The sequence below is a fragment of the Pezoporus occidentalis genome, unplaced genomic scaffold, assembly GCF_034315485.1.
Source record: "Pezoporus occidentalis ecotype Australia unplaced genomic scaffold, CSIRO_AGI_Poc_V1 ctg16, whole genome shotgun sequence".
In the NCBI taxonomy this organism is placed as follows: domain Eukaryota; kingdom Metazoa; phylum Chordata; class Aves; order Psittaciformes; family Psittacidae; genus Pezoporus; species Pezoporus occidentalis.
Genome location: NW_026913425.1, coordinates 7,321,454 through 7,339,833, shown reverse-complemented (window position 1 = coordinate 7,339,833; position 18,380 = coordinate 7,321,454). Strand labels below are relative to the sequence as shown.

Below are 18,380 nucleotides of genomic sequence, written 5' to 3'. Positions count from 1 at the left end.
AATTAAGCAACAAATTTTTAGTACCACAAAGGGCGAAAGGACAACTACATGCATGTAATATTAACGAAACACTGGCTCCCTCTTGTGGTCTCAGAGTGAATTACAGTAAGTTCACTACGTTTGCCAGAAGAGTGGACAGTGAAACTAATGGCAAAAAAAGGTGCTTTACCAGCTTTCTGGTCACCTTTTTTAATGTCAGGCAATTAACTGGGAAGAAATGATCAAGAAAACACTGAATACATGCTATGTGTAATCCCACCGTGCTCCTCATATTGTCATTACATGAAAAACAAGTGTGTCTTCCAAATAAACCAGCACACAATGCTTAGAACAGTCTCTTAGAAAGAGACCCTTTACTTACGAAAGGGGAACAATGATGAGATATGGGCCGTTGAGTCTTTTGTGCTCCATCAGGTAAGTGATGAGTGCAATAGTCTGTATTGTTTTTCCTAGTCCCATTTCATCAGCTAAAATTCCATTCAGATTGTTATTATAGAGTGAAACCATCCATTCCAGTCCCTGGAGCTGAAATCAAGAACAACAGTTTCAGTTATTTAAAGCCCACACAAATATTTAACAACAGACAAAGACTTCAGAATACATTAACCACAACAATAACCAAGATTCTGAAGTCCCTGTCTATTTAGATGCTGGATTTCCTGTATTAATACTATATGCACAGGAACCCCTGCTTATCTTAGCACCTTCTCCACACCAAAAAAAATAAAAAACAACCCAAAAAAAAACAAAAAAAACAACAAACAACAAAACAAGGTAAATTTCTGGTAATGTATGCTACACAGAAATCTGTTTCGCAGAGCCCATAATAAGAGATCAAATCTCATGCGTAGAGTTTTTTTTTGCACTGCATACAAAGCAACACAGTCACTCACACTTAAGGCGGATAAATACTTAACATTGCAGGAGTTTGTTCTTCTATTTCAACACTGTCAAACATTAAACTTTCTGTGTAAATTTCATGCCATTTGCCTGTGTCACCAAACCCACCAAGTCTGCAAACCATGTACACCTCACACTTGCCAACTGCAACAAGTATGTTAAAGGTCTTTCAGCCCACATCCACATAGCGTCGCTATCCATACCTTTACATGTCAGACTAGGCCCCTTTGTCAAGTTATACCTGGTACATAAACTCCTAGAGCTGGAAGGAAGCTGGATTACTGTAGCTAAGAAATGTCTACATAACAGAGTTGCTAAAAGCAACTGACTCAGGTTATTCCCTTGTCACACAGACTTCCACATGTGTGTGCATTACATTACTCAGGCAAGCTTCTAAGATCCAGACTTTTAGTGTGTCTCATGCATGGAGAGAGAAGTAAATGGAAAGCCCTGATGAAGTTCAGAGAGAAAACAGTACGTACTTGAAGAAACCTTCTGTTGTCCTTGTGAGAGAATATTCAAACCACTGTTTCCAATTTACTGGCTTTAGGCACATGCTGGCTAATTTATATTTAGGTATTAAATACTCAGGCCAAGAGCTAACCAGAATTTGTTCTGCAAACCTATGTCCCATCGACAAAGCAGCTTCAGAACTGCTAACAGGGAAACTGTCTTTTCTACATCACTGAACTTTTCCTACTGACACCTCCAAAGCCAAACCTCAATGCTCCTGACATAGAGCTCCTTAAACAAGTGTGCCTTTTACCTCTTGGTACAATAACAATACAGAGCAGATACAGTAAAAAACAAATCTATGCAATCAATTGTTAAGATATCACACTGAGCAGGTTAAAGGACCTGCTCTAACTGGCAATCCCTGTGAGTATCTGTAACTCCACAGACTGAATTATTTGCATAGCAAACCACAGATCTACATAATTTAAGAATATCTCTATGTTCCATGAGTAATTACAATTCAGAAAGTAAAGGAATTATCACAATCTTCATTTCCCATCCATAAGCACTTTAAGCCAATACGGCAAATTAGCACTGTTATACACTATGCATTTACTGTAACAAGGAAATCTTCCCAGACAATGAATCAGGATCATGCAGTGAAGAAGTCTGCTGACTGCATCTGTTGACTCCACGTTTCACTGGGTACAACACACTGACAATGAGGCAGCAAAAATAAAGAGGGTGACGTAGCTGAGGAAGTGGTGTATTTCTCTATATGGTCAGATTCTATTTTGTTTTAGTCACTGCATTATCAATGACAGCAAGTTATTTAACCTCTCATGTTCAAAATAGATCCCTGAATATCATATTTTTCCTCTTTTTTTTTTTTTTTTTCGCTGAGGGCTCACAGTGTAACACCTGGAAGTGCCAAGGATTCGTAACAGAATTCAAATTCTGTTTTACCATGAGTAGAATCAAGGGATTATTCAGTCTGAAACAGACCTCAAGCAGTCCCTAGGCCAATCCCCTGCCCAAAGCAGGTTCATCCTTGGAGCCAGGTTGCTCATGACTTTATATGGTTAGCAATCAAAAACCTCATGGGCAAAACCCCTCTGAACCCCTGCTCCACAGTGGCACTGTGCCTCTTCTGCACACCCAGTCTGAATTCACTTGTTTCATCTTTTGTTTATAGTCTTTTGCTTTCTCACCATGTCCCACAGTGAAAAGCCCAATATAAAAATACTAAAATGGTTTTAAAAGAGAAACCATCTTAACTCTTGAATTTTAAATTATTTAAACAAGCTACTATAATAGCAGTGCTGAGGAGCATAGGAAGCAGTGGCTGTAATCATAATGCGCTGCATTTAGGAAACAGTCTTCCTCCAGTTCTCTGCACACAGAAATGGATATACATCTTTATGACAACTTGGTGATTATTAGTCTTTATTTTATGTGGATGTAGAAATAAATGTTCTGACTGCAGAAAAGACGCATATTCTTGGAGTTTCCTAGAAAGCTGCATAATAGCAGAAGTGTTGAAAATATGTACCAAGGGCATTTTCAATCATACATGCTTACGTCTAGCCTGTATCAGAATACAGAAGTTCCTGCCTACTAAATCCACTGAATGTCTGTAAAGAATGATACATCAACCTCTATAGTTCTTGTTTCCGAATTTTGCCTCTCACTGCACTGGAATACTAGGATCTTAATTACAAAATAAAATCCTAAACTTTTAAATATTGGAAGAGGAGAAATATTGTTAATCCAACACAAATGAAAACTATAAGCAAAACTGAAATTCCACATCAATAAGGAGGACAGCAAAACCAACATATTACTAGCCTGCAATGAAAAAGAAAAAAAAAGTTATGGTATAGGCAAAAGGTGATATTATTATTCAAGCAGTTGCATGAAACATTATCTATGATAGTCAACTGTCACTGCTTTGTCCATATAATCCCAAATTCTAACCTACTAGAGATCTTGTATTTCTTAACAAATTTTCAGTTTGCCACTTGAAATAGCACATTGAAATGCTGAGCATATGAGATGATTTCTCACCTGGTAATGTTTTAGAGTGCCATTAATAAGTAGAGAAGACTGCTTTTCCACTCTCTCTGTGATCGCGTGAGCAACAGTGTAATAGGACTGAGACCCTCTAGCACTATACTGCATACTATATTCATCATCCACATCTTGTTTGGCTGTCCTGGAAAGCAGGAAAAGAACTAGAGTGAATTCCCACAAACAGTTTTTTTGACCACAGCTCATGTATGTATTTCTAAAGAAACAGTGTAAATCCCCAACTGTGCCAAGTACATCAAAAGGTACAAGCTACTTTATAAATAGTACACAGTTAATACCAAATGATCATGTTCCTCTTCCTGCAGATGTTAATGACAGAGAAGCTACCACAACTCACTGTAAACTAGAGCAAGCTAATGTTGGGAAATGCCACTGTAAGAAATCACAATTCCTAACAAAAACCAGCACCTAAAGAACACTCACTCAATGATTTGCTTTGCATCTTTCTCAGAAACTTCCTCGCTGTTAGGATCCAGGAGTATCTTCTCATCTGCTTCTAATCTGCTTGATTCTTCTTCATCATCCTACAGAATACAGAAAAAGAACAGGGATGCTGGGAAGCGCAACAGCTTCCTACATCATACGTTCAATTGGTATTCACATATTGGTAGCTTTCATTGGTGAACACTTCATGACAGAAACTCGAATCAAAAAGTTGGATTTACACCTACTCTACAACAGAACTGCACTGCAGCGTAATGGAAAGATAATTTTTGACACATATTTACCAAAAGGAAGTCTTGATACTTCAAAATAAGCATTTTCCCCTGTAATGATCTTACTTTAAAAAGTGTTACTCTGTCTACTGTGTTCATAGAAAGTATTTCAATACCACGTGTATCACATTGCAGATGTGTAATAATTTACTAAAGCTTAAAAACCTGTCAAATACAGCTGTTTAAGACTTCTAGTTTCTTAACTTTTTCAAAACAGACCACATTTTTACTCTTCTAAAAATAACAATTTGCAACAATTTGTCTTCTGCCTGCAGTTGTAATGGATAACCAAGAAACTTAAAATCTCACTTGTGAAGCTGAACAGAAGGCTACTCTGACTTCTGCAAGTGTATTCTCCTAAGAACAATTTCCCCAGCTCTAAACAATGCTGCAGCTAAAGAGACTGTGCTAAAAATGCGGGCACATCTCTTTTAACCTTCCTTCTAGAAATTAACATGTATCAGGCCCACCCATCCTTTCATCAACAGTGAAAGTCTTAAAGAACTACATTAGAAATAACTAGTCCTACAAAGGTCTACTACCTTAACATCACACAGTCCCATCAGTTTCAGTGGTCATTTGGTTCAGTAAAGACTGCTAAACTTAGGAGACACAAATTCTATACCTAGTTCTGCTACTAACAGAACATGGTTCTCTCTACTCTTCAGCTTCCCTCTCCCTTAGAAAGTACTTGTCTGAAAAATACTGTGTAAGTATCAATACTGATTATTCACAGTATCTAATATTATGGCCCTACAGGTTTGTGATCTTTGTGTGTAAATTTAAGAGTCTTTTTAGAATTTTTGTAGTAATAATATTTAAAATGCTGACTCAAACAAGCCTACCCTGAACAGTCAGAACTTAAAATTCCTGATGTAATTCCAAATTTTAAATAAATATAACATGTAAATGAATAACTGTGTAATTCAGAATTGCCAATAAAACCTCCAGTGTATAAACATTAAAAGATCACAAGATCATAGAATGATAGATTTGTTTGAGTTGGAAAGGACCTTGAAGATCATCTAGTTCCAAGCCCCCTCCTATGGGCAGGGACATTTCCCACTAGACCAGGCTGCTCAAAGCCCCATCCAACCCAGCCTTGAACACTGCCAGGGATGGGGCAGCCACAGCTTCTCTGAGCAACCTGTGCCAGTGCCTCACCACTGCCAAGTTAAGAACTTCTTCATAGTATCTCTAACCTAAATCTCCCCTCTTTCAGTTTAAAGCCATTCCCCCTTGTCTTAACAATACATGCCCTTCTAAGAAGTCCCTCTCCAGATTTCTTCTAGGCCCCCTTTAGGCACTGGAAGGCTGCTCTAAGGTCTTCCCAGAGCCTTCTCTCCAGGCTGAACAAGCCCAACTCTCTCAGCCTGTCTTCATAGAAGAGGTGCTCCAGCCCTCTGATCATCTTCACGGCCTCCTCTGGACTCACTCGAACAAGTCCAAGCCTCTTGAGATGAGGCCCCCCGAGCTGGATGCAGCACTGCAGGTGGGGTCTTACCAGAGTAGAGGGAGAGAATCGCCTCCCTTGACCTGCTGGTCACGCTCTTTTTGCTGCAGCCCAGGATATGGCTGGTTTCTGGACTGTAAGCACACACTGCTGGGTCATGTTGAGCTTCTTATCAACCAACACCCCCAACAGTCCTCCTCAGGGCTGCTCTCAATCCAGTCTCCACCCAACCTGTAGCTGCTCCTGGTACTGCCCCAACCCATGTGCATGACCTTGCACTTGACTTTGCTGAATTTCATGAGGTTCACACTGGTCACCTCTCCAGCCTGTCAAGGTCTCTCTGGATGCATCCCTTCCCTTCAGTGTGTTGACCACATCACAGAGCTTGGTGTCACTGGCAAGCTTGCTGAGGGTGCATCACTCCCACTGTCCATGTCTGTCTAAGTCTTGGACTGATAAAGATGTTGAACAGCAGCAGTCCTAATAATGACCCTAAATACATTAACTTCATTCAGCACAAAGCCACAATACACTCTTAGTCTGGCACATAATTTTAAATAGGAACCTGCTTATACTCTGACTACTAAGTCAGAGAAAAATATTTACTTTTCCTAAACCCAGTTACCAATTAGGCATACAGCATATAGAAAGGACAACTGCTATGAACTGAAAAGAATTAACAATACACTTATTTTTCCTGATTGTATTATTCTTAAAAAAATACCACATGAAGTACTTGGGTTTTACTGCATTACTTGTCACACTATTTTTTTTTTTACAGACACATACCTCCTCCTCATATTCAGATCCACTTTCATCTTCACTGTCTGACCTGGGAGCAACTTCGTAGCTGTACAAAGACAACATAAGGATCACGAATTACAGATAACAAGAGGAGGAGTTAGATTCAACAGATCTACTCAGCTTACACACAGTAAAATTAAAAGAAAGAAAAGGGAGGAACTAAGAGAAGCCCATTAAAAATATCAATGTAAGTAGAAAAAGCAGCCTACTTGTATGCTAGCTACTTACCCAGGGTTCATTTCCAGCCAAGCATCCAGCTGACTTGCTTTTGGTGCTTCTGGGCCAAGAAGAACTTTGCCTGTTTCAGTATGAGTCACTTTGACTGGAAGGTCACTCATCTGACTGCTCTCATCTATGGGCTAAAATTTCAAATGCAATTTTATTCCATACAGCAACTGAATTTTATGCTTGTAATACATAATTAAAAGAACTAACAGCACCTTCAAAATTCCAGATCTGAACAAGCAGTGAAGTTTCATTATTAGAAGCCACACCTTCCCATGTAACTATCAAGCAAACACTTGAGTCACACTTTTCTGTGTGTAACGCATTTTACATGACATCCACAAATACACCACAGTATTCCAAGTAAACCAAAGACAGCAGCATGGAAAAGATTACACTACTGCTTTCTATGAAAGAAGACACAAGCTATGTATGCTTACAGGAATTTAATCCTGTTTCTCACACCAATGGAGATCTGTAACAAAAACCCATATATTAACCTTATGGCCTTTTCTCTTACATGGAAAAATAAGGACCTAACAATTTAGCTAAATTTTAAGTACAGAAGACTTATTCACAGATTTATTGTCCTGACTTCTTGAACTAAGCTGATAAAGCACCTGCAAAACCAAAATCTTTTATTTATTCTGGTGCTCTAACAAAACCAGAACAGCATAATTACTTTTTCTGTTATTTCTTTGCCCTGTTTAATCACAGATTTTCTACTTTAAAAGCTTCTTGCCCTCTACTACTGCTTCTGCTGAAGAATCTTGTCCTAATATATATACGTACATACATATATATATATATGACAAGAAAGAGTAATTCTAAACAGCTATGAATACAGTGACTGCCAGTGTATAAAACTTACCCCATTTCCATAAATACTAAAGCTACAGCAATGTTAAGTGCATTTTCCTCGTGTAAGGATTTTGCTGTAACTCCTAAACTACATCAGCAAAAATATCCCTTGCAAGTATAAAAAGACCAAAAGTAGGACAATATATACAGTACATACAACTCTAAAGTCCTCATTTAAAACCAAAATGATCACAAATATAGCATTAACAGAACAGCTCTTACTAAGGCAGCATATGCTCTGCTACTAAATGAAAAATCTTATTCAAAGAATGACACAGAAAATTTGCTTCTGAGTAAGAACTTGAAGGTGTCTTAAGCCATCATAATACTACAGTCTGTTCTGTGTCAGACTATCCATGTTAATTACATGCAATGTCAACAATGTATTTTCTAAAGATGAGAAGCTAGAATATATTGTGTTTACTACCTCATTTTAGAAAATAAACTGTATCTACACATGAACTGCAAGAAAACAATTTACTTTTAAGACTATAACAAAGCTGAGATGGATTCTTCAGCATACCCAGTGATATATTACTCAGCAGATTTTTCTTTTAGTCTTCACCTTTCTGATGAGAAACAGGCTAGTATCAATGTTAATCTAGATTATTTTTATTCCTGGTTATAAACGGCTCTTCTTAGAACCTTTGTGGTCATGTTTTCTTTTTAAGCTACAGCAATGACACAGAGAAGAATCACTAGAAAGTTTCAAAACAGACAAACAAACAAATAAAACAACAAAAACCACCTTCTAAAATTCATACCTCTCCATCAGGACCAAGACCAGATGCCATTCCCTCTGCATTTTCTTCAGCCTTCTACAACAAATGAGGAAGTGAAAAATATCACAGTCAGATTACAAGTATAGAGAGAGCATTTTGGACCTTGAGGTGCTTACAGATCGTGATAATACAAATAAAATAGTAACTAATTTTCATGTGACTTACTATTTATCTCCTCTGAAGTGCTTTAATCTTTAATTTGGTATCAGAGGTGTTACCAAGCATTACAGATTGCATATTCATGCGCGCATTTTTATTTTGGGTGTGTAAACAAGTTTTCCAATCTGACAACTAACTACAAAGGGTATTTTGGGAATTCCTTGCACTGTATCTCAATTAAGTCTAGGTCACAGCTACTTAAAGTGTAAAAAAAAAACATATTAAAGAACCCTTGAGCTCTTAACTGGAGTAAACTAACTTTTTTTCTCCCCAAGCACTACGCTCGACTAGTAAGCCAGTATCTTCCTCAAAGCCTGTCCTCATTTACTCTGTAATGAAATGTCATGATAATATGAAAAAAATGAATGCTTCTGGTTCAGAACTTTCCTAAACAATGCTGAGAATGAGCAAGAAAGGACAGAATACAATTCCTGTCACAGTGTTGGGTTTGTAGTGCTACAGTACAGTTCTGTTTTGGTTACCAGTGGTTATGGATCAGACTAACAAGAACATGTCTTCAATTGTGCTTTATAGATAAACAACTTCAAGCATCATTAATATGTGTGATAAATTTTGATAATCCAGTTGTTTGGTTGGGACTTTTTTTGTAGTATATTTAAGGAATAGCTGCACTTCCTAATACTGAGATGATCCTTAGTATCTACTTCAAATATGTATCTGTATCCCAGAGAAAAAAGATGGACTAATCTGACATTTTATTCTCTTAAGAATATAGGGTTCACTTGGATATTTCATAATGTGGCTCTGGCAAACACAAGTACTTTTTCACCACCATCTATTTCCTCATTGCCATTTCTAAGAGAAAATCCTATGAACACTCCTTTCATATATACTTCTGCTAAACTGATACCGAAACAAGACTGTTGAAGGAATCAGTGTTTTTCATCAGAGCAGTGTATTTACTCCACACACTCTCATTCAGGATTATCTCTACTGTGAATTCTGTACATTAAATAAGGTCTGCTCTCACTGGTAATACAGTTAAGAGGCCTGCTTAAGTTACATCTTAACTTTGTTGGCAGTGGACTGTTCTGATGTTAAGAACGTACTTTCAGCAAGTACAGATGTTTTGGCGAGGAATAGGAGAAAACATGGAGCACTTTTTATACCATTAATCTTCAGAATCATATTTTTTTCTATGCTGGTATTTATTAGCATATTTTGAGTGCTGCTTGTAAGCCATGTAAAATATAATGTTTATATTTTTATCAGTAATCAGCAGCAGATCAGGGATGGAAAGGGATTATAAAGAGCCTCTTATCCATTCCATAAGAGATGAAAGGTACTCAGAGGTCCCCAAAATGGCAAATCATAACTCATGATTACTTCACATATGGAATTTTATTTTTTTTTAAAAGCAGTTTTCAGTTTTTGTTAAGTCCCTCTCAAAGGGTCAAATATTTCATTTGGAGAACTTTGAAAAGCCAATTAAATGTTAGGAATGCACAATGAAAAATACTACTGGCAGAAACCCCATTTACTGTAATACTCCTACCCAAGTTCTTTCTCTCCAGTTGTTTCCAGTGATTCACAAAAGGGACTCAGCCAAGTGTAGAATGTGAAGGTCTAAAAAAGTTACCCTGTGTGAAACAGCTACATAACCAGACTTTTTCTATTTTCTTCATACAATGTATTACGGATCCATTGGATCCTTTTCAAATACTTTATTCCTAATTTACATGTCTGGCCCGATTTTGCCTGTAGGAAGTTTATCATCAAAACAACGTTAACAGCACACAATTTTGTAATCCTACCTCCTTCCCACATTTCTCTAGATTTAATGAGAACAAATTTCTTATGTATTTCACTGGAGAGGGAAGAGTTCCCTCAGTGTTAAGAATCTGGCAGTGTAGATGATTTTGCAGTGTAGATGCAGTGTAGATGACTGTAAGACAATTAGGTATATTTATCAACACTAAAACTGGATTTGAAAAAGAGATGGCCTAAAAATACCAGCTGTAACTACTTGCCTTCTTTCTTCTCCTTCTCTTCTTCTTCTCTTTGGCTGCTTGTGCCTGTTTATGCTCCCATACCAGGTTAGTCAAGTTAGCCACATACTCATCTGTCTGCTGCAATAGGTAGGCCAGGCGCCTATCTTTCTTTTGGTCAATTAGCTTACGGTAGCCTTCTTCATCTTCAGCCTAGCAATACAAAACAGACATCAAAAATGACAAAAATGCTTCCAAAGAAACACCAACCAACTAATGCAGTAATCGTGTTATTTTAGCTAGGTCACTATGATCTGTGTAAGGAAAAAACTAGACGGTTAAAGCACTCATTCAATGCATAGCCCAGAGGGTCATACATTTGTGTTAATGGGTCACAGAATCATAGAATGGTTTGGGTTGGAAGCTACCTTAAAGATCATTGAGTCCCAAACCCCCTGTCATGGCCAGGGATACCTTCCACTAGACCAGGTTGCTCAAAGCCCTGTCCAACCTGGCCTTGAACATTTCCAGGGATGGGGCATCCACCACTTCTCTGGGCAACCTGTGCTAGTGCCTCACCATCCCCATAGTGAAGAACGTCTTCCTAATGTTACACAGAAATGGCTACGCTAGAATTTACAGTTCTTTCACTTACAGGTTAAAAGTGTGACATTCACTATCATCAGAATTACACATAATCCAGCTACAGCAGTTTTAGATTTATGGGTTTTTTTGCACAACAGATGTTTAATTCTGCAAAAGCAATACATGGGTGTGACTAAGATTGTATATAATATACTAAAAGGAAACAATACATAATTTCAGCTAAAATAACCATATTCCTTCTCTACTCCTTACCATTAGTCTCCTCATTCTTTCCTTCTCAATTCTCTCGGTTTCTTTCTTCTGCTCACGCTCAGTGTTGGCATGCCAAGTTGCCACAGCTTTAGAAAGTTTCTGAATTTTCCCAGCAACTGATCGGTGGTACTCTTTAAAATCTTTAGCATGCTGCAATATGCTATTCAGGTATTCCTAGAAAGAGAAACAAGTCAGTGCAGACACTTGGACAAAGCACAGGATTTGAAATAGGGAATACAGAAGTTTTAATCTTACTGTTTTCCAATTGCTTACCACATGATTTGGAGGTGGATTTTAATACTAGAACCTCCAAAGGTAAACAAGTATTTAATAGAGAAGACATACACAGCAAAGTAAACTGCATTTCCGCCACGGGGTAAACAGCTAGTAAGTTAAAATACCTGATGCTTTTGCCTACGCTTCCTCTCCTGCTCTATCTTCTGCTGTTTCTCAAGCTTTTCCGTCATCCTGGCCTCCCTCAAAGTCTGACGCTTGCTTCGTTTGTAAGCTTTGGAATTCAGTGCTGTTTCCAGTGTTGTGTCACGTCGCATACAAGCTACCACCTCTTGCCTTAGCTACCAGTAGGAAAAAACAAACACTTTTTAAATAAAAAGATCATTTTTAATATATGAACAACTTTAAACACTGGTTTGGAAGAATGTAACAGTAAAAGTCCAGAAGATGTCCCAACCTCCTCTTCCATTTATACTGCAGTTCTGAAAAGATCTAGCATCTATACAGTTGCAGCAGCTATGTCTGCCTCTCTAAACAAATCTTAGTTGCCACAGGATGGCCAAAATTGTTAATCACTCTCAATCATCATTTCTTCCTTGTTTACAAGATGCTGCAAATGACTATCTTGCTACAATGAAAGGGGCTTGCCAAAATGTTACACCATTGAAGTAAAACACAAATGAACAACATACATGCTCACTACAGCTGGACCTGAACACAGCTGACAACTCATTTCAGTGCCAGCTGCACAGGAGAAAACAGGAAGAAGTTATGGGAACACTGGAACAGTATTTCTACAGTCTCAGCAGTACAGCTGGGAGAGCCTGCTGCTTTTCATCTGATCTCTGACAAAACTTTATCACAAAAGTGTGCCAAGAGTAGAGGGAAGGAAAGACTTGGACACCATCGTACAACTACTGCCAAGGCTTCTGTCAGGAAGTATTTTTCTTGACCTGCCAAATCACTTCTTTGTTCTTCCAAACTAGCTGGAAAAACCAATGGCAAGAGGCCTGTAAGAGTCTGGCAGTGTGGGCTCTTTTCTGAAATTCATTTGCTGATACATGTACTCAAGATCCAATTTATATCTTAGTTATGATCTTGTTACACATAATTTTCAAAGTGCGTGCCACAGTGGAAATCCTGAAAATAGACCACAGAGAAATACCACAATAGCACTAACATAAAAGTCTTCCTAAAACAAGGGACCCACGATAAATACAGAGTATGCCCAGACAGAGGTGTCTATTGAAATCTGTGCTGAAAATCAGCTTGCAGCACGTCCAGCTCTCATTTTGTCTTTGCACCAATGCCATGTCCATTATCAAAGACACAGTTCTATGGTTACACTTTAGCCTGGAAGATAAAGCAGGAAGCAAAAAGAACACTTACACTTTTTTTTTTTAACAAAACAGAATAAAATCTAAGTTAAATATTTCTGTGACTTGCTTGTCGGTCAAGTTTGCTATCATGCTTAGGTTCAGTGCTGCTGCAAAGCCTCTTGCCAGCTTACCCTCTGCTACACAAACACATTTCTATGTGACTTCTATGAGAACTTTCCTGAAGCAAAAGGTATTACCTGGCGCTGGAAATTCAGTAACCTAAGTGCCTTCAACTCCACTGTAGCTTTGGTTCGCAGATCAGGGGGCAGAGAACCAGGCAAGTTCTCCAGTTCCTGGATTCTGTGAGCAATTCGAGCCTGAAGCCTAAGTAAACAGAAAACTGGGTTAAGACACCAGGAGAAATCTGTAAGCAGTTATCAAAATCATAAAGTAAGAATAAACAATTTAGCTTAGGTGTTTATGTGGCTTTTACTAATTGTTTCTGAACTAACAAGCTTTTCCAGAGATGACATTCGGTATTCTTTTCCACTTTGAAAATAAATTGTCAAATACTGAAAATTCCCCTTAGCCCTTCTTTTACTTTTAGCTAAAAGCATATGAGTGAAAAGAAACTTGGGAACTTTATTTTAGTCATTCTATACAGGATTCTGCTTTCAAGCTTCTTTGATGGGTATTGTTTTATACGCAGTGTAGTCAGTGATGGCACAGACAAAACTTTCCTTCATATCTGGAATTCTACTTATTTTATTGAAAAATGACAGGTTTATTAGTAAAGTATTCACACTTACATAGCTGTTTATATTTCACTCTTCCTTTACAAGCTCCTTTTGCATTCATTTGCAAATTCAAGAGAGAAAGAGAGAAAAATGGACAAGCCCAACAGTTTTTGTGGGTTTATTTACAAGTAAGTACTTCTGTGAACTGCAAATTTTGCCAAGGCCTTAAAACAACAGACCCTCAAATTGCAAGTCATCCAAAAACTGCCTCTAAGTTCAAGTGTACCAATGCCCTCCATCTCTCAAATGCTTTAGGAAAACAAACAAACAAAATAAACAAACTCCCCCCCCCCAAAAAAAAAAAAAAAACAAAACCAAAACCAAACCAAACACACATGCATTCCCCCAAACCAGAGTGTCCTCTCTCTCCCAAAATCAAAAACCTAAAGGCCCACAAAGAGGAAGTTATCTCCCTACACTGCACAACTTTCAGTTTTTACTTTTTCTTTACTTCACAAAGCACAAAACATCAGATGACATCAGGAAAAGGTGTATACTGTTTTTTTTTCCTGCAATGAGGACTTTGGAACTGCCATGCTGGAAGAAAGCAAGCACTTTCTTAAAGACCTACTGTGCATACAGGGATCATTCTTCCCTGGCCCTTTTGCCCCCTACCATCACTCCAAGTATTAGCACAGTGACATAAACTCCCATACACTCAGCATGTCAGCCTCACAGCTGGAAAGTAGATCACACATTAGGCAAAATGGCTGCATCCAATATACGGAGTCAGAACAAATCAAAGTACTAGTATCTCACCCTAACTGCATGCATCATGACTACATATAATCTTAAAGGCAACTGGAATCACTTCTACAGTTATTCCTTCCTAAAACTCCTAAACTTCCTACAAGTATGTTTTGTGGGTTTTTTTTTTTTAATATATATATTGCCAGAAGACTTTTGAAGTTCCTGGAACAAGGAGGTATTCCTGCATTACTGCAGAGAACTAAGTTACTGTACTTTAGAGAGCAAAGAACCGAAGCAGAATTAGGTCTGGGTTTTTATACAGACTGCAAAGTAAAGCAAGGGTTACTTCCCAGTATAAGAAAGTTCCATTAAAAGCTACAGGTACTTGTCCAGGTCCAGCTACTTGAAGTGTTTCTCACCATAGCAACCTTCTAGTCTTTAAAGAGTAATAATGCCTGCAGTTTGTTGGACTTTTGCTCTCTTCATGGAAAAATAACTGTAGCTATTAGGTAAACAGAATCCAAAGAAAAAAGGTCTCCTATATGCTTTTTACAAGCACTTGAAGGATATAATCTCATCATTTTGAGGATATATTCAATTAATCTATGCAGTTCAGCAATTTATCTTCCTCCATCTAGAAAGTGGCTAGTGCATCTACATAGAGACCTCCTTGCAAAACAAGTGATGTACATCTCCTATGTTTATGCTTGTATTTAAACCCGTCTGGCATGGATGCCATGCAATAAGCCATGAAGAGAAATAAGAAGAGACTTTGCAGATAACAGAAAGAAACCCTGGACAACCTACAGGACACCAGCAAGTGTATTTTCTTTAATTAGCAACAAAAAGGTGGAAAAAGCCCTTACACATAATAGAACAACTTCAAATTACAAACATTATTAGTTTTAAGAGATCTATTCAGTGAAATTAAAAAGCAACACTTTATTTTAAAGAAAGTGTTAAGGAGAGTTTTACAAAGGCACAGTATGAATTTTTCATTCTGGTCAGATTTCAAGGAACACAGCAAGTTTAACAGCTCCCCACATATGAATAATTTAAACTTCTTATATTGATAAGAATTTTAAATATCTAAGTTTCTTTTTATCTACCTTTAGTCACACAGAGATTAACACCAATTATCATATAATCTTAAATCAACATAGGCTGCAGACTGTTTCTTGACACAACCATGTGAATTTGACAGCAACATTAACTGTCCATTTTCTTTCCCTTTTTTAATATACGCTGGAGCCTTTTTTGTAATCACATTAAGGCTTTTCAGTGAGAATAAGAAGGCTGCTACTGTTTCATTAGACTCAAATCTTTTTCATATCCTGCAATATATTAATAGGTGTATTACTGCTTCTTCTGTACTGGTCTATTTAACATGTGGTTAATGAATAGGAGCACTGTACTGTACTTCTAATTGCCTATTTGATGCATTGGAACAAATTACGTAACTTACTAGTATCCAGGAAAGCAAAAAAGAATTGCTATCACTGAAAAAAAAGTCATTTCGTAACAGCAAAAGTAAAGTATTTCACATTTACAATATTGTTCTGTGTGTAAAACACAGTCTAATACTAAATCATGTACACGAACCATTAAGAAACAGAAAATACCTATGCAGTAACACTCTCCCCTGAAAGACTGCCACGCCCTTGAGAAGTGTGTATTTAAGAAATGTGGCCCAACAGCTCGGCAATTAACTTTTTATCCTGTAGCTCATGAGTTAGCACTAAATTACTGTCTTCTCATCAGCACACTTCACACCTTTAATCCAGAAACCCATGTTCGAGGTCACTGTCATAGTTTAAACCTGGCCAGCAACTAAACACTGTTCAGCTGCTCACTCACTCTCCCCCCAGGCCCAGTGGGATGGGGTAACAATCAGAAGGGTAAAAGTGAGAAAAACTTGTGGGCGAGATAAAAACAGTTTGATTATTTTTTTTTTCATTACTATGAGGAAAAGAGAGAAAAAAATAGAGAGGAAAATAAAACCTAAGAAAGATAAGTAATGCAAATGAAAACAAATGCTTACCACCAACCGAACGATGCTCAGCCAGTCCCCAAGAAGGGTGCCACTGCCCATGTCCCCCCACTTTTATTGCTGAGCATTGATGACGCCATATGGTCTAGAACATCTCGTTGGTCAGTCGAGGTCTGCTGTCCCGGCTGAGTCCCCTCCCAGTTTTTGTGCACCCCTAACCTACTCACTGGGTGCCTGACAAACAGAAAGGGCCTTGACTCCGTGTAAGCACTGCTCACTAATAACGAAAACATCCCTGTATTATCAGCCCTGTTCTGAGTAAATCCAAAACATCACCCATACAATCTACTATGATTGTATCTAGCCAAAAGCAATGGAATCACTGAGTGAACCTTATCTGACATCTTCAAAAACTCCTAAATTAATGAGATTCAAAGCTCACACTTTCCCTCAATAAGGCAGCGTACTGAAATTTTACCTTTTGGGTCTATTTGTATGTTTGAAGTATCAATCCCTAAAATACCTATGTGATAATCTTGTCTTTTCATGAAAATGAGAGATTTAAACAGTTTTCTAAGTATTTCAAAGTATAACAGCCCTTTATTAAACTACTGAGAGATCTCAAGAGATAAATGTTCAATGAAGCTTATTCTAGCTTCACTGGTTTTAGGACACAAGTATTTATGCTGGCTTTTTTTCTACCCCCTTTTTATGAAGAAAGAATGAATATATCATGGTTCTGTATTAAACTTGCCTATACTAAAGCGAAGTCTAGTATTGTCCGAAGCACAAAAGCTGTTAAACAGATTTTTTTAAAACTTTTGTCTGAGGTTACTTATACAGTTTTAAATAATGAAGTATTCCAGAAGTTGTAAGCATTCTGGTATACAGTGTTCAACATTACAAAAGCTTGAACTACCTATACACTACCATCAAAAATAAAACCCTTCTGCTGCAGAATCCCTGCCAAACTTCCACCTCACTTACTCTGCCAAGAAGATTATTTAAAACCTAATAGATACGCAACTGGTTCTCTGTATTAGTAAATGCAACACCGCTATTTACTGTCACTCCTTCACTTTCCTCCATTTATGCATACTAAGACGTAATAATTTTGCACAAATACTGCAATGAAGCAGTGCTGGAAAGACAGAAGGAGTAACAATTTCAGGCTAACTGATGCAGAAATGTTACATTATACTGGCCACGTGACTCTTGGTTCATGCCAGTACACTTCTTCACTCATAGCAACTGTGAAATCATATAATAGTGTGCTCTACAAGCATTCGGGAAAAGGTGTCAGGGAACAGTGACTGCTCATGCTGAAACAACTATGGCCACTCAGTCAGTCCTAAGACAAAAAGGGTAAGACTGACAAAATGACCACAACACGCCAATAAATCACTTAAGCATTATTTAACAATAAGAGCTTTTCTGGGATCAAGGCCTGGATTCTGGAGGTGGTACCACATTCTAAAATACTTCATGGTGTTTCACCTCCAGAAAGTGAAAGTCATTAAACCATTCTTCAGTAAGCTCACCATCCCTTTTGGCTACCTTGCCCTACAAAACTCATTGTTATAGTAACTGGAAGATACAACATCAGTCCAAGCCAGGCAAATATGTCAAGTGCAGTTTTCTTCCCCAGCTGATAATAATCAGGAGCATATTTCAGATGCAGGTCAAGATCCCTCTGCCAAACAGATTCCTAAGGTCAACTGTTTAATAGCCTTGTGGATGAGAAGAGCAAAGAAATCTAAATTTACATGAAAGGTCATCCTCCCCTTTGTAATGAATACAATTGGCCACCTAATTAGAGCACTCAGAAGGCAACCTTTAAACGTCATGCTTCCCGGCAAACTTTTTTTTTTTAATAACATTGCCTGTGATCTCCTTAATACTCTCTACTCTGTGGCAGTCCACCCAATCCCATCATCACTAATAAAATTTGGTCTTCCTGTGGCAACTAACTCATCAGCCTTTCAATCTCCACTGTTCCCTTCTAACTTCGTTTTTGTTCTGAAAACATTCTGCATTAAACTAATTTCTCTGTTCACTACAAGGACTCTGATTTCCTAATCTTCAATGTCTGGAGC

At 37.9% G+C, this 18,380-nt stretch overlaps 1 protein-coding gene across 6 annotated transcripts in view; it reads right to left on the bottom strand.

Moving 5' to 3' along the window:
* The window catches only part of SMARCA2 (SWI/SNF related, matrix associated, actin dependent regulator of chromatin, subfamily a, member 2), a 110,295-nt gene that overhangs the window by 56,683 nt on the left and 35,232 nt on the right, over nucleotides 1-18,380 (bottom strand). For 5 of the 6 annotated variants that reach the window (XM_062612518.1, XM_062612515.1, XM_062612516.1 and 2 more), the window contains 10 exons: nucleotides 13,065-13,191; nucleotides 11,656-11,829; nucleotides 11,255-11,428; nucleotides 10,439-10,609; nucleotides 8,271-8,324; nucleotides 6,649-6,779; nucleotides 6,406-6,466; nucleotides 3,871-3,971; nucleotides 3,424-3,571; nucleotides 362-525 (listed from right to left, as the gene is read on the bottom strand). In XM_062612518.1, coding sequence (XP_062468502.1) covers nucleotides 362-525; nucleotides 3,424-3,571; nucleotides 3,871-3,971; nucleotides 6,406-6,466; nucleotides 6,649-6,779; nucleotides 8,271-8,324; nucleotides 10,439-10,609; nucleotides 11,255-11,428; nucleotides 11,656-11,829; nucleotides 13,065-13,191 — 1,305 coding nt within the window. Of the gene's footprint in view, nucleotides 1-361; nucleotides 526-3,423; nucleotides 3,572-3,870; nucleotides 3,972-6,405; nucleotides 6,467-6,648; nucleotides 6,780-8,270; nucleotides 8,325-10,438; nucleotides 10,610-11,254; nucleotides 11,429-11,655; nucleotides 11,830-13,064; nucleotides 13,192-16,335; nucleotides 16,477-18,380 lie in introns of those variants that run through there. The other variant, XM_062612520.1, reaches the window with a different exon arrangement.